General features: G+C 35.9%; 1 protein-coding gene across 2 annotated transcripts; it reads right to left on the reverse strand.

The window, feature by feature from the left end:
- Nucleotides 1–4,752: 4,752 nt before the first annotated feature.
- LOC149224667 (uncharacterized) lies at nt 4,753–5,657 on the reverse strand. 2 transcript variants are annotated; one of them, XR_016249093.1, is made up of 3 exons: nt 5,277–5,435; nt 5,098–5,169; nt 4,753–5,011 (listed from the first exon to the last, which is right to left on the reverse strand). XR_016249093.1 is itself a non-coding variant. In XM_089383582.1 (3 exons), exons 1-3 carry the CDS (start codon nt 5,485–5,487, stop codon nt 4,912–4,914), a joined length of 354 nt encoding a protein of 117 aa, XP_089239708.1. In that variant the 5' UTR covers nt 5,488–5,657; the 3' UTR covers nt 4,753–4,911. The 2 variants fall into 2 exon arrangements, 1 of the variants encoding a protein (XP_089239708.1); XM_089383582.1 differs by having other exon boundaries at nt 5,306–5,657.
- Between the last annotated feature and the right edge of the window lie 10,792 nt (nt 5,658–16,449).

The following is a 16,449-nucleotide window of genomic DNA, read 5'->3' on the forward strand; positions in this document are numbered from 1 at the left end:
AAAAGGGTGCAACTCTCTTTTACAAGCTTTAACATCAAATAAAGCTACAAATCCAACATCACTTGATATGGTATGTTGCAAATGTTGAAAAAGCTTTAAAAGCCAACGTTCTGAATTTTTCTCACGATTACGACACTCTTCTGGATAATAGCAAGGGCTGAACAATTTTGCTGCATTAAAAAGATGAAGGTCTGGAAATATTTCATTTAAAGAGTCTATGAGAGTCTCTATATAACCTTTTGTGAGTTGTTGACAACTCTCTTGTGTACCTTCAATACAAGGTTTCATAGATTGTTTCCTTGCTTCATTGCATTCAATATCCATGGCTGAGATAGAGATGTATCGTAATTCATGTCTATCTACCAATGTCCCTTCATATTTAATATCAATGTATCCATTTTGAGAATCACTTAAAAATTTTGAAAGATAAATTGTGTCTTCTGCAAATGTCTCTTTTCTCAAAAACCATCTAGATAATGTACTTATAGTTACTTCAAGAGCTAACCCAATAGTTGTAATGTCTACATTTTCTTCTTGAAAAGTCATATTCAACTTGTTCAATTCCCCTAGAACATCAGTAAGCATATGTAAACAATATTGGATAGAATATATCCGTGCCTTATCATACCATGTTGAAGTTTTTTTTTTTCATTTTTCCACAATGTTAAAATTGCTAGCATAAGCTTCACAAGCCTTATAATAACTTCCTCTCTCAATAACCATCTCACTGAATGTATTTTTAGAACATCAAGAACATCAATTTTCATGACTCTAAGCAAATCATTAAGTTAATTATTTCTTTTTGGGGAGTTTTGAACCCATGAATACACTTTGTTTGCAATTTTACAGCATATAATAACTCAGGTATTTTCTTAGAAGCATCTATTACTGCTAAAGACTCACGATGAGCCACAATGAACTATAATAAGGTTTGGACTGTTCTTTTTCAAAAATGAAACAAGACCATTTTCATGTCCAATCATTTTTGAAGCTCCATCTGTAGAAACATCTATCAAATCTTTATATTGAAGGCCTCTAACATTTATTAATTGATTGACATTATCATATATGGTTTTCCCTTTTCCATCCACTACATCATTGAGCTTCATAAACTGTGAGATAGGTGGACCAATACCCTTTGAGTCCAAATATGTTGCATAAACAACAAGGTGTTGCTCTAAGGTTCGATCAGTGCTTTCATCAACCATTAATGAGAAGAAAGGGTTTTCCATCATATTTTTTATCTCAATCTGTTCAAGATGTTTTGATATGCAATATATAAAATCATTTGCAAACTTACAATTTGTGTATGAAGAGTACTCTTGAGACTTTGGCATATATGGAGTTTTTGCATCCATTAGAAATTTGCAAAGTTTATCATACTTTGAAAGAGATAAATCTTCTTGACATATGAAATATGCTACTTTCATTATAGAAATCACTCTTTCCTTATTGACATGTTCAAGTTGTCTAATATGATCTGGAATTGGTTTCATCTTTCCCTCTAGAGAATTTATCCATCTTGCCTGCGCATCTTTATGCACCAACGATTTTTCATGAGTAACAAGAGCATCATGTTGTAATCTTGTGCAACCATTACCTAAACCCCATGGCCCATTCATCTTATACTTCTCAAAATAACTACACTTCATAGCTATTTTATCATCAAACCTCACATAATTCAACCAAAGAAACTTATCTAACCATTCCATACGAAAGTTTCTTTTTGTTTGCACTTTCATTTTTGAATTATTAGCAACTTCTTCTTCAACTTCATTTGTTTCTTCATCTAGATCACGATTAGAAGAACTTCCAAAAATTTCATGTAATTGTTGTTCCACATCAGCATTATGGGTTTTTTCACATGTTTCTAAATGTTTTGAGTCTTGGAAGTTTTCCCTTTCATCCATCCGTACATTTCCCCAATTGTAGTTTGTAGTTTTCTCTTTTGAGACATTTGTAGATTTGTAATCACCTATATAAAAAATACATATGAAAATTAAAGTTCATTAAATCATACAAATTGGCCAAGTTAATACTTTCTAATAATGGATATTTATTTATTACCTAAAAAAGCATAAACATTGTTAAACACATTACCCAAAAAAATATTTGTTAAAAAAATATTAAATGTTAAAAAACAAGGTTTTAACAATTGCATTTAAAACAAAAGAAATTGTTAAATAAAATTTAACTATTATATATAACTCAATTCAACAACCTCAATGGCCTTCACATGCAAATTCATGATCACGTAAAGTTATACCATCACATCTAATTATAAAATAAATTTATATTCATTTCAAACTATTTAAAACCGGACATGAAAATTTCAAATGACACTCTCGCAGTTCTAAATTTTATTAATACAATTTTATGAGTTAATAAATAAAATTAATATTCATGGCGAACGTTTTCAAAATCTTAAAGTCACAGAAACGATAAGCTTTAGGATAGAATTTTTTCAGCTCCCTTATAAGATCACAGTTCTAAATTTTACTAATATAATTTTATGAGTTAATAAATAAATTAGAATCTTAAAATCATAGAAATGATAAGCTTTCAGATAGGAATTTAAGATTACGTTATAAGATGATGAATGATAATGAATGGTTTCAATTTTGTAGTCATGTCCCTGCAAATATAGAAATGATAAGCTTTGAGATAGAAATTTCATATCGCATTATAAGATGATGAATGATAATGAATGGTTTCAACTTTCAATTTTGAAGTCACGCCCTTGTAAATTTCAGCCCCTGTAAATTCAAAATCTTCAACTTCCCATTCCACAAAACTACCAAATAACATTAAACCTCTTATCCAGTGAAATTTTGAAAATTCAAAATACCAAATAACATAAGACCATAAAACACATAATAGATTAGAATAAAAAAAGTAAAATACACACTTTTTTTTCTTGAATTTGAGGGTTTATCGCTACCAACCCGAGTTTGAGCTACTCCCCAAGCTAATTGGAATAAATCATGCCCTAGTTTACTTCAAAATTTCTTTAAGGGGCTCCCTAAGCTGGTTGGAAGAAATCACGCCTTAATTTACTTCAAAATTTCGTGAAGGGTTGTATACCATATCAAAATGTACATATAACTTGTAAGTATTTTTTAGGTTTTACAATAACTAACTACATAAGTAAATAAAGCAACCACGCCTTAATTTACTTCAAAATTTCCTCAAGGACTGTATACCATATCAAATTTGACATAACTTGTAAGTATGTTTCAAGTTTTACAATAAATAAAGTGTAATATCCCCTGTGAAAAGTTAATGTTGGTAAATGTTAAAAGTAATTATTGAACAGAGACTTTATTTGAAATTATATATATTCTGGTTATTAATATTATGTTAATAAAAAAAGACAGTTGTGTTGATACCATTTTGAACTGAGTTATGATTAATCATGGTTAGTAACTGAGGAATCAGTTACATTGGAACCCTAACTACCTTGAGGTAGTTGAGACCCCAGAGGAAAAAGGGGAAAATGCCAAGTCTGGTTAGGATCAGATGGCAGAGGGAAAAAAAGAAAACATTCATGCTATGTCTGGTTAGGATCAGATGGCATAAGAGGAAAGGAATTTTCCTGTACGCTATGTCTGGTTAGGATCAGATAGCGTTTACTGGCAAAGCCAGTGTAATTGCGGTCGAGCAGGACCAGCAAGTGCTTGGGGGTGGAAGAATAAAGAAGAAAAACTTCCTACGGACGGGTGGACTGACAAGCAAATCAAGTAGGTTGGTACCGGAACAGGTACGGCCTACTAAGTATACATTTATTTATTTAGTTATCTCTGACGTGGAGTTAGGCTAAAGGATTCACTATTCTGTATTAGAAAGATTGATACTGTGTAATTTCTATAACTGTCATTCGTAGCTGAAAATGTGAAAAGGACAATAGCTGTGCCTTATAGATAGAAACCGAGACATGGCAATCTGAATGAAGAATATTACACCCTTGCCTATTTCTTTTAGCCAAAAAAATAGTAGCGGAACGGAATAAATACTAAGTTTCATTATCACAGAGACAGTAAGAATTATAAACAGAGATGAAAACTGTAATAAGCTCTATCTAGTTTTATATACTGCGGAAAAGAACAGAATACTTTTTTTACATGCAGAATCAAAAAGAAACAAACAGGCATTTTGTGCAAGATAATGTATTACGCTTATATCATTGAGACATTCTTTATATAGCACGGGACTGGTATGTCTTGTAAAGCCAGCATGCCTAAAACCGGAAGATATTATCATATTCAACAATCCAAAAGAGCGTATACACTTAGTGAACCCTAAGCTCGCTAGAACCTCCGGGTCAGAGAACCAACCCACAATAATAATATTCACATGTATAGCTTAACAACACAGAATACACGTATACAGAGTTGTATGCATAAACTTTAAAGAAGGAGGTAAGCCGCAGACCGCAAGGTAACCGAGGTTACAACGGTCTCGGTTAGAACCTGTTTAGTAAAAACCCTCGCTCAGAAAAGTTACATGAGCCGGGTTGAAGCCATTCGAAACGGCCAGGCGCCATAAACATATCTTGAACACATAAACAGTAAACACATAAACAAGCTAGTGCATAGCAGAGCTAAAACCCAACCTTGGACCTGTAACTTATATACAGACTCCATATTAATAAAGAGGAAACAATGCTCTTATACAGAGAATCGAAGCTTAAGCAAATCAAATGCTGACAGTATAAAGACGAACTCGAAATGAACATAAATTTCAATGGACAAATTTACAAAAGATAACTCTGCATTCGATTATCAGTTAGCCGTGAATCGGCATCCAAACCAGTGATAACTGTGCAAATATACATCTCAGTGAACAAGACTAGACGGAGGCCGTCTTAACAAGAGTCATTAAACAAAAGCTGAATAACATGTCTAAACACATTCACATAACAGACGAAGGACCGACCCATACAGGTCCATTACATGCAAAACCCTGAATGTACAGCTGAGAGAGGAGTTCGAAAGCAAGGAACTCGGCATCCCTGTTCAGCAGAACAGTGGATTAGCCATTGTTCCGAGATGAGAAGACCCAAAAATCTACTCTAAGCAAATAAGGTGGTGCTCCTACCTGTGGCAGGATGGTCGAGGTCGATAAGCCAGTAGCCTCTTCCAAACGCTGTCTGGACATCCGCGGCCTTCCCTGCAATTGTCATAAAAAAAAACATTGACTGAGAAAGTATATTTACCGAAGAAAAACTCAAGTAATTAAAGTTGAAAACTAAACTGCTTTGCAAAGCTCGTCTTAACCTGGGTAATAAGCTGTCAAGGTTCCTTACGCCTTGGTATAAGATGAAACCCTGGAGCAGTGAGAGTTTGCAAGTCCTCGGCCGAGCGCAGGAGAGCCGAAGACTGCAGCAGCCAAACACTCGACACCGAATGGAAACAATGACCAACCAATGTAAAAACGAACCTTAAATATCCCTTGCAAGACCTTGCCTCGTGGCATAGTTTCGGCCATCGATCTGGGTAAGACTGCCACTGCCGTTCGATCTTGGAGAAGGATCCGGAAAGGTTTGGGCGCGAGATTGGTAAGTTCGAGGAGCCAGCCTCGTAACACTTGTTCACGCCACCGCACATGGCACAACACTATGAGCCGTGGATCTTGCCAGATGGATGAACCTCAGCTAACAATGCTGCGATGGATGGTACCTTACCTGTACGCGTATAACTCAAGGAGCAAGTTAACCGGTCACGGGTCGATCAACCATCAGATCACATTTAAGGTGGAGCCAGCCTTGGTAACCGAGACCTGTCATGGCAGTAAACCCATGACCGCCACTACAATACAAACCCTTATCTATATAGTTATATAAACCTTTGATAACAAGATAGGAGATCGAATGAATATATGTACATGCATTGAGTACAGCTAAGATTGTAATCCAATGAGTAATGACCGTGAAGATTGTAAAGTGCTATTTTATGCAGTAGTATAAGAGTGTATCAAATCAATAGGATTTATTTGTGTATGCGGTAACTTTATTACGTGATATATGTATAGAGTCAACCCCTTGAATGATCATATTACTGGTGGGTTATTCAATGATATATAAGTGGTATGGTAAATGTATAGTTACTTATGTCAAAAAAAATTTATTGCATGTATTGGAGCGTGACATAAAGAGTACACACCTCATAGGCTGATGCCACTAGTCTAGCAATTTTGAACGAGAAAGCATGCCATATTTAGAGCCTAACAAATTCAACACTCCAATAGAGTAAAAACAAATTCAAAAGCAACCACCCTTAATTTACTTTGGATAAAAACGAATTCAAAAGCAACCATGTCTTAATTTACTTCAAAATTTCGTGACGAGTTGTATACCATATCAAATTTTACATAACTTTTAAGTATTTTTCAAGTTTTACAATAAACTAATGACATAAGTAAATAAAGAGTACATACCTCATAGGCTAATACCAACAGTCTAGCAGTTTTGAACCAAAAAGCATGCCATATTCAAAGGCTAACAAATTCAACACTGTAGTAGGATAAAAACAAAATCAAAACCAACCATGCCTTAATTTACTTCAAAATTTCCCAGGGTTGTATACCATATCAAATTTTACATAACTTGTATGTATTTTTCAGGTTTTACAATAAACTAATGGCATAAGTAAATAAAGAGTACATACCTCATAGGCTGATACCACCAGTCTAGCAGTTTTTAAGCATGCCATATTCACAGGCTAACAAATTCAACACTCAACACTGCAATAGGGTAAAAACAAATTCAACAGTGAAGTAGGGTAAATTAAAAGATTGCAGGGATGTTATTGCTTTTCCCAATTAGAAAGAAAGAGCAATCACAGAGGAAAATGTAAGACCATAAAACACATAATTCATCAAACCACATATGGTTAGATGCGAAAGGCGAAAGTGGTAACTGGACCATGGTAAATTCTAAAGGCGAAAGTGGTAATTGGACCTTGGTAAATTCTAAACTGGACCCTGGTAAATTCTAAAGGCGAAAGTGGTAAGTGGACTAAGTGGACCCTGGTAAATTCTAAAGGCGAAAGTGGTATTTGGACCCTGGTAAATTCTAAAGTTGTTTCGCAAGAGAGTGAAATCCAATGCTAGTAAATAGGTCATTAAATTATGTCATAAATAATAAATAAATAAATAATTTTGGGGATTAGTAAATTCCGGTATTTGTAAACTCAACCTTAGTTATAATAAATAATTTTGGGGATTAGTAAATTTCAGTACAATAGATTTTTATGGTTTGGATTTTTAATTAAATGTCAGAATGACGGGACCCCAATATATTTTAGACGTCAGATTTGACATGCAAAAATTTTCACCAACCATAAAATACGTGCTGAAACTTAAAATACGTCTTGTAGGACGTCAATTTCCAGGCCTGGTGACATAGCCACTATGATGTGTAACAATTAAAAAAATATAAGTATATTATTTTTTAAGTTAATTATGTATGCATATTTATTTTGAAATAACATTTCCAAAATTTTAGTTTGATTTTTTAATTGAATTGATTAATTAAAAAAAAATTCATGTGAGCTTTGGTGAACGTGTGTCACATGAATATGAGTGATTTTTTTTTAGGCATATGGTATTAGTAAACCATTGTATTGACTCATGGTATTTGTAACAAATCCTTCTTATATGGAAAAGTGGAATGAATCTCCATGGTCAAGAATCTTGTTGCATGTCGGGGAAGTGGGAGGGGAGGGGTTGTTACTTACCTCGAGGAAGAAAGGGAGATCTTGTTGCATGTCAGGGAGGTAGGAGCAAGAGTACACTTAGGGGTTAGGGGTGATGACTAATAACCAAGCAGAATATATGGCATTATGGCAAGGACTAGATCTAGCTCTACCCAATAGAATGTTAAAAATAAGAATCTTTAGTAACTCTAAAATTGTCATTCAACAAGCAACGATAGAAAATCTTAGGCTCCCAACGCTTTTTCATAGGATTAAATTGCTAATAGGTCAATTTGATTCTATTGATTTTTATCACATAAAAGATGTTGAAAAAGCAATTGGATATTAGACAGACCATGAGGTGCACTAAGCTCGAGAAAATCTTAGGCTCCCAACGCTTTTGCATACTAGGATTAAATTACAATAGAAGATCTTAAGCTCCCAATGCTTTTGCATAGGATTAAATTGTTAATGGTTCAATTTGATTCTATTGATTTTTATCACATTAAAAGATGTTGAAAAAGCAATTGGATATTAGACAGACCAAGAGGTGCACTAAGCTCGAGATGAGTAAACAAATGGTGGAGTTTTTTTTTTTTTTTCGTAGGTAAACACCCACGAGGTATTTGAGCCATTGTATCGACCCATGGTATTTGTAACAAATCCTTCTTATGTGTTGAGAATCGCCATGGAAAAGTGGAGTGAGTCTCCATGGTTAAGAATCTTGTTGCATGTCAGGGAAGTGGGAGCAGGAGGGGTTGTTACTTACCTTGAGGAAGAAAGGGAGATCTTGTTGCATGTCAGGGAGGTAGGAGCAAGAGTACACTTAGGGTTAGGGGTGATGACTAATAACCAAGCAGAATATATGGCATTATGGCAAGGACTAGATCTAGCTCTAGCCAATAGAATGTAAAAAATAAGAATCTTTAGTAACTCTAAAATTGTCATTCAACAAGCAATGATAAAAAATCTTAGGCTCCCAATGCTTTTGCATAGGATTAAATTACAATACAAGATCTTAAGCTCCCAACGCTTTTTCATAGGATTAAATTGCTAATGGGTCAATTTGATTCTATTGATTTTTATCAGATTAAAAGATGTTGAAAAAGAAATTGGATATTAGACAGACCAAGAGGTGCACTAAGCTCGAGAAAATCTTAGGCTCCCCACGCTTTTGCGTAGGATTAAATTACAATAGAAGATCTTAAGCTCCCAACACTTTTGCATAGGGTTAAATTGCTGATGGGTCAATTTGATTCTATTGATTTTTATCACATTAAAAGATGTTGAAAAAGCAATTGGATATTAGACAGACCAAGAGGTGCACTAAGCTCGATATCAGTAAACAAATGGTGGAGTTTTTTTTTTTTTTGGTAGGTAAGCACCCACGAGGGATTTGAACTAGTGACCTATCATAAGGAGTGCCTTAACAATGCACCCATTCACAGTTAATCCAAAACCCCGTGGGCTAACAAATGGTGGAGTTAAGTCAGTTGCAATTTTCATTAATTATATTAAAGGTGATGTGTCATTATAATGTGGGAAGTTGTGTATGCATGGGTGCCTGGAGTGGATATGTTAGTATGGAATCGACATCAGACAAAGGAGACAAAAGATTCTGTTGTGATTTGAATTTTGAAATCATGTAGATGTGTGAAAACCATAATTCGGTGAGGTTATATCAGATTTGCGAAGGGAAGAGGGTATTTTGGTAGAGTTTCCATGCTGAGCCATTAAAGGAGCCCATGCAAATGGAATGGAGGAGCGCAACAACCTTAAATGTTTCAAGATTGTGGAGCAGGCTTGAGAAAGGAAAGGCAATAGTATATATGGAGCATGAAGGCAATAAGGAAATTAAGGCAAAACTAGCTCTATCTCTCACGGCGTTGAGACAACATTTGCGGGTTTTATAGGTGAATATGGAGTGTGTAGTGGGAGAGGCAAGTGACAAGATTGATGCTCATCTAGTTGAGATTGCAGAGTCAGTAGAGTTATTAATTACTTTGACGTCCTACTAATAAGAAACGCAACAAGTGACAAGATTGATGCTCATCTAGTTGAGATTGCAGGGTCAGTAGAGTTATTAATTACTTTGACATCCTGCTAATCAGAAACACAACAAGTGACAAGATTGATGCTCATCTAGTTGATATTGCAGGGTCAGTAGCGTTATTAATTACTTTGACATCTTGCTAATCAGAAACGCAATTGATTGAAACCAAGGCAATCAACGACTTGTTCAACGTGGAGAGCCTCGGGCGAAGGCTGGATGGAAATGAGGTGGTGCACAATGAGGACATCAATGGAGGCCATGAGGTCATAGGCATTGACGAGAACAAGGTCAACCAATAATAGTTAACGAGGATTTGAGCTCTAGTTCTGAAGACTTCGGGGAAAACGCCATGCAACATGTTGAAGATCTCAATGCAACATGTTGAGGATCTCAATTACAGTAGCGAGGCTATCGGGGAAAACGACATACCACACGTTGAGAATGTCGAGGAAGACTAAGTCATTCCAACTAAGGAGAACTAGTAAATAATTAATTTTAATATAGATATAGATATAGATTTAGAGAGAGTTTTTAATGGAGTTTTTTTTGGAGGATATATGAGAAAAACTTGCTTAGTATAATAGTATGTTTTTTCCCTAATGGGGTGAGCGATCAACGGTTCATGTGACCTTGGGGCCTCCCCCATCTACCATCCTTCAAACATACTCTCAGTCAGAAACGACATTAATCAATGGTGATTCTGGAAAATGAAGCCTCTAGAGGTGTTGGGCATACTTATTTCTCTCCTTAGGTGAATTTGGCATGGTTCTATGAATTGGGAGATGAATAAAGGGAATAGGGAGGCAAGACTTTACAGTGGCTACGAAGGAGGATTGCTCTGGGAGCAGAATGGGCAACAAGAAATTAAGGAAGTTCTTAATGTTGGAGTTTCATTACCGTGCAACTCTCAGGCATTCATTTGGGATCCAGGCGCGCAACCTTCCTACACTGGAGGTCTCCTTCTCTGTCTAGAAATTGTAACTGCCAGTGATGGATTTTGTAAGCATTGTTGGCCTCTGTCTTGGGATCCTCTCACTGGAATTTAGGTATTCCTTCCATCTAACTTGTCGTTTCAACATGGATCATTTGTGTTTGTGGTGATAGGAACCCATTTTCTTCTTGGGTGATCTTGTGCTCTGAGTATTGGGCTCACCTATTAAGGTCTGACTTGTTATGCTCTAGTGTCAAAGAGTTGCTTTTAATTCTCTCCAGGTTGTGATTTATGTATCATCACTTACTTCTTTAATGTGGTGAAGCCTTTGATTCCCTTAATTTCATTCCCATATTGTTACATAATGTCCAGTGGTGCCTTCAATTTAGCATCTCCCTAGAGCTATTAAATTGTGTATGATGTCATTTTGAATGTGAAAAGTCTATTAGTCACTAGGATTGTTGTAGAGTTGTGTTTATCTGGGGGAACTACCTGGGGTGGGGAATTGTATTAAATCCAAAAGGCCTTCGCACCACTTAGAAGCACCATCTGATTTTGGTCGAGAATTCTTCCACCCTTGGTCCTTGCAGGGTTCACCAAATATTAGGGTGTGTTTCACTTTCATCTGGGTTAGTTTATTGGTGTTTGTTCTGGGTCCCTTTTGTTCTAAAGTATAGAAGTTAGGTGGGAGACTATGAGTGTGTTGTTGACCGAGTAGTGGTCTAGGTTTGGGTCATTGTTTTGTATGCAGGTACGCCCCAACAATGGGACAAACCTGCAAAGGTGGCACCCAGTAAGGGTAGGCCACGACAAGAGCTGACAAAGAAAGTTCATCCATCGAGGAAGATTCTGCAAGCATGGAAAGAGAGGGCAAAGTCATCTTTGAATCGTTAGATGAACAATTGAGGGGAATCCATGACAAATTGGATACTCTCAAAGAGCACAAATATGAGGACCGGAATGAGTTAGTGGCCTATATGAAGGATATTCACTCTAGCCAAACAAATATTTTGGAGCAACTGGCCAATATGCGCTAGAGCCGACAGGCTAATGACCACCTGCATGAAATTGAGGTCAAAATGGAACATTGATTTCTATATACACGATCGACATGGCCTAATGGTAGCTCCGCCCATGCGTCCTCCTCAGCCACCACCTTGATATGTCGTCCACGGGATTTCTACTTACTTTGTCTCTCTTTTGGCATGTATGGTTGTCTAGCTCTTTAGAAATAAAGGTTCAATGGAAAAATCCTATGCATTCTATTCTGACTCTCCTAGCTAACAAATCCGGTCAGAGTGAAGCTGGGAGAGCTTTTGAAATTCATTTTTTATTTTGTATTTTCCTAATCATATAATAGAAGCTTTTTTTACCAACAACAAAAAAATAGTATGCGTTTTGAAGAAACTTCTAAATGTAATGGGGTGGGAATTTTGGAACTCGGGTGGAAACAAAATGACATTTTATGTAAAAGGTTTTGGCCTTAAAACCAAATGGTTCTTAGTGCAACTCAATACCTGTCTCTTTATAAAAAATCTTGTTGCATACTTTTTTAAATGTATATGTATGTCTAACTCATACACAGACACATGAGTTAGAATTTATATGTGTGTGTGTGTGCGCGCATCGAGAGGTGCTCTACAACTCAATATGGGGCATATGTAAAGGTAAATGTTTAGCATTTAACATTTAAGAAATGTAATTTAATGTCAATGATGACCCTAATTAAAAATCAATATAACCAGCCTAGATCCATCTTAACCTCAGATCTATCAAGCACCGAGAGGGATCAAGTCTCTTTTGGGATCAAATTTCTTGAGATACAAACCTCTTTTAAAGTGAAAAGAGATTTGATCCCTCTTGGTGCTTGAAAGATCTGGCGCTAAGATGGATCTACGTTGGTATATTTATTAAATAAGAATACCATTAGCAAAACAATGGCTTGTCAAAACCTAGAGCCCAAAAGCAAACAACGGTAAATTCATTATTTTACCTCAATTTCATTTTATTTCTTATTTTTAAATTTTGTTTTATTTTTATTTTTATGGAATTTGATTGAGTCAAAATATTTACAATACATTACATCTCTTCCATACTGGGTTAGAGAGTGACTCTTGGGGCAATAATTATAATAATAATTAATTATTTTATTTTATTTCGACTATCAAAATGTTAAACATTGCAACATCTCTATCATACTGAGTTGAAGAGTTCCTCTCAATGCAACAAATGGATCCACCACTTCCTCTATCACACTACTTCTAGCTCTCCAACATCTTGCATGTTCTTCTTATTGAAGAGCTATGAGAACCATTCAAGACCTTAAGGAATGAAAAATACATGGTAAGATAAGCTAATAATTCATTAGGGGAAAATGAAAAGTAGATATATTCACTTTGTTTTTGGAAGCTTAGAAGTACCTATTCATTCATTCATTTCAAATAATCTCGTAGGTTATAACCACAAGAAATGTTCGGTGACCTCAACCTGCCCAATGGGAAACCAAGTTTGTTGGCAACCGGCTGCATTATATGTCATCCAAAACCTAAATAGTCTGAGTCTATCTACCAAAACCTTATAGGACATATAGTCTATAAACCATCTACTAACCATATAACTATAAACATAAATGCTACTCGACATATACATAAAAATAAATAAAAAATGATAACAAATAGGAACCTTCCACCATCTATTCATCTGATGATTCCACCAGAGCGGAGTATTTTACACTTGATCCTGACAATTTTGATTGAGGCAGACAAGGAATGTGGCGCTTAATGCAGCCTAGGTGAGCGTTCTATTGCTGGAGTTGGAGTTGAATCAAATGTAGTTCTTTCTGAATCTCATTGAGACCAAGATCTATAGTCGGAGAAATTGGGAGAGAGGATGTCATGGCGTTTGCAACAATGCTTTTCATTAGCCAAAAAAGATGAAAATATTATTTATACAGAGTTGAAGCATCCGCAGGTGTGACCAGGGTCGAGGATTAGACCACTCCAGTCCTCCGTCGAGAGCTCCATCTTAGCCTTCTGATTTAATTATGCCTCCCAAGTCGATATCAATTTCTTCACGTGGGTTAGAGTCCCCTCATAATAAGCCTGGATAGTGCTTTGCAGGATCTGGGCATCTAATTTTTTGTCGCATTGTCGAGAAGGCTTGCCTGAAGTCAAGCCTCTTTCTTTATATTTACCAACCTAAGTTTTACGGCCATGGCCTCCGTTCCTAGAGGCACCAACAACAGGAGGGGATTCCACCATGATGGGCGATAATAGACCACTCCTCATCAACTTACTTAGACCTACCCTCGCTTGAGACCCAACACATTGTGGAGAGGCTGGAGGGAGAAGTCATTTATGCAGACCTAGATTAATAGAAGGACATAAAAGCAACAAATAATATAAGTTATACTTAGGCATAAGAGAAGAACCGAAGAGCATGAGCACCACCTGTCTGCACTGCACCACACCATGAATCGACAACCTGAACCAATACTCAGAGGAAAACATGAACCAACTCAGAGTGTGAGGCATCTTTAGAGTTTTAACAACACCCCCCTGCACTCCTTAGCACAAAGTGCATAGACCCAACTTAGCCAAAATTCCCTTACCCTTCCTTTCCATAGGGTTATCCATTTGAACTTACACTCAAAATTATGTAGCTCACATGTAATATGCAGAGTAGTACATATATTCACTTTACTTTAAAAGAAAAATATAGAAAAATATGGGGGATATCTCTTAGATTTCTTTTTTTTTGTCTTATTATCTCTTGAATCTTCTCTAAAGAACAATAGAGAGAAAGCATAGAACTAATATTACAATCATTATTTTTGTAATTTATAATTATTTCTTATATGTTTATATCCCTAATAGTAGCCTCATAACTAGCTACACTGGGAATCATTTCAAGCATGCATTTTAAGTTCTTCGGGTGTAATTTTATTTCATGCCACAAACATTGGACAAATACATACACATGCATGTGGGTACAAGGAATGGTGTGATATTGGACATAGAAGAAAAAAATGGCAACATGTGGATGCAAGTAATTAAGGTTAGCATATATTTTGTTTTATTGGGCTTAAGTGATTATGGATATTGTGGTCTTAATCATCAAATTTCATGGATTTTCATGAATGAAAAATAGGAGCTATGCTCATTAAGTTATTCCATATGGTAGGATGGATTCTAGTGATAAGCTTGCAACAGCTTGTGAGTCGCTTCCAACAAACTAGGTAGAAAGGTAAGTTTTTTTTCCTTTCTATGTTAAGGCCTTAATGAGTGGAGTCCCTTACATACAAATGAAGAGGGGAGGGATCTAAAACCTTAAGTAATTGTAATGGCTCCTAAGATGTAGGTGGGGTTATAGCTCTATTATGTTACTTTCTTAGAATAAGTTGGGATAATTAATTAGAATTATTGACTGTAGTATGACCACATAAATCACCCACAATACACCAATCCTCTTAAGTTAGTAGGGTGCTCAAAACCAATTGTGTGAGGATTGGTAGATCTAAAGTAGATCTTTTATTACCAAGATGAGGCCCCAATTGAAAATGCAGATTGAGGTCTAGTCATAACACTATTTGAAATCATTGTCGTTGCACTCCATGTTATTAATATCCTGCCTCAACCTCCATAGCTTGAATATTTTTAAGGTGACTATCTTCTTTGTTTGAGCAACTTGCACCCCTTTGGTGGCTTCCAACTGAATATCACAAAGGAAATCTAAAAATCACTATAGTTGAAGGGTGGGTTCTTGGTGCAGGCCTCGTTAATGGCCTTAATCAACTCATTTGTAAAATAAAAGCACCAGTTAAGGCACCTCCCTTTTGTATAAGCCTTTGTAATTGATAAAATGTCAAGGTTGCATTTATAACTTCCACATGGCATGAAATGCCAAGATTATTTTCTCCATTTAGACAAGTCTAGAGTGAATAGATGTAATATATGCCCCCTTTTTACTCACCCATATGCCCCATGTGTATTATAATCTAGGTATACAATCACATATTTCCCTATGAATTCCTTTAACACCTCATTAATCAACCTCATGAAGGTATTAAGTGCATTAGACAGTTCAAATGGCATGACGAGTATTAATGCAACCCATCATTGGCTTTAAAAGTTGTCCTCCACTCATCTCCTTCTCTAATCTTGATATGATGGTACCCACTCTTCATATCAATCTTAGAGAAACAACTAGCATAACCTAAACAATCCAACAAATCATCTATATGACGTAAAGGAAATTTGTTCTTGATTGTAATCTTATTCAATGCCTTAGAGAATGTACACATTCACCAAACACCATCTTTCTTAGGGCTTAACACTGTCAGCATTGCACATGCATTAAGGTTCTCTCTAATCATTCTTTTATTTAACAACTCTTACACTTTCTTTTTTATTTCTTCATTCTCCTTAGGGGTCATTCTATACGCAACCTTGTTTCTTAGACTTGTTCCCGGTATCAAGTCAATATGATGACGTATACTCCTCATAGGTGGTAACTCATTAGGCGAGTCATCTACTAAATGTCACTATATTCATTCAATAGGTCTTTAATTTCAAAAGGAAAGCATGTCACAATAGTTGAAGTAAGGATTACTCTGGGTTTAAAAACAAAACCAAAATTTACCTCATTGTCCTCCATTTGCTGCAAAAAATATTTTTTTGCTCAACAATAATGCCTTTGATGCCTTTGAGTCATTTTTCTCTAATGTACCTTCTTCCTGTAATGGAAACAAAGTATGATTTATGCCATCCTTC

Source organism: Pinus tabuliformis, chromosome Q, assembly GCF_031772625.1.
Source record: "Pinus tabuliformis cultivar Carrire ecotype Pingquan chromosome Q, CPIR1, whole genome shotgun sequence".
NCBI lineage: Eukaryota > Viridiplantae > Streptophyta > Pinopsida > Pinales > Pinaceae > Pinus > Pinus tabuliformis.

Excerpts from the sequence above, each read along its gene's own strand:
- LOC149224667 (XM_089383582.1), bottom strand. The coding sequence starts at position 5,487 with ATGGCCGAAACTATGCCACGAGGCAAGGTCTTGCAAGGGATATTTAAG. Across the intron at positions 5,170-5,305 it reads GTTTCATCTTATACCAAGGC|GGAAGGCCGCGGATGTCCAG; the intron begins GTAAGGAACCTT and ends TGACAATTGCAG. Across the intron at positions 5,012-5,097 it reads CCTCGACCATCCTGCCACAG|GGATGCCGAGTTCCTTGCTT; the intron begins GTAGGAGCACCA and ends TCTGCTGAACAG.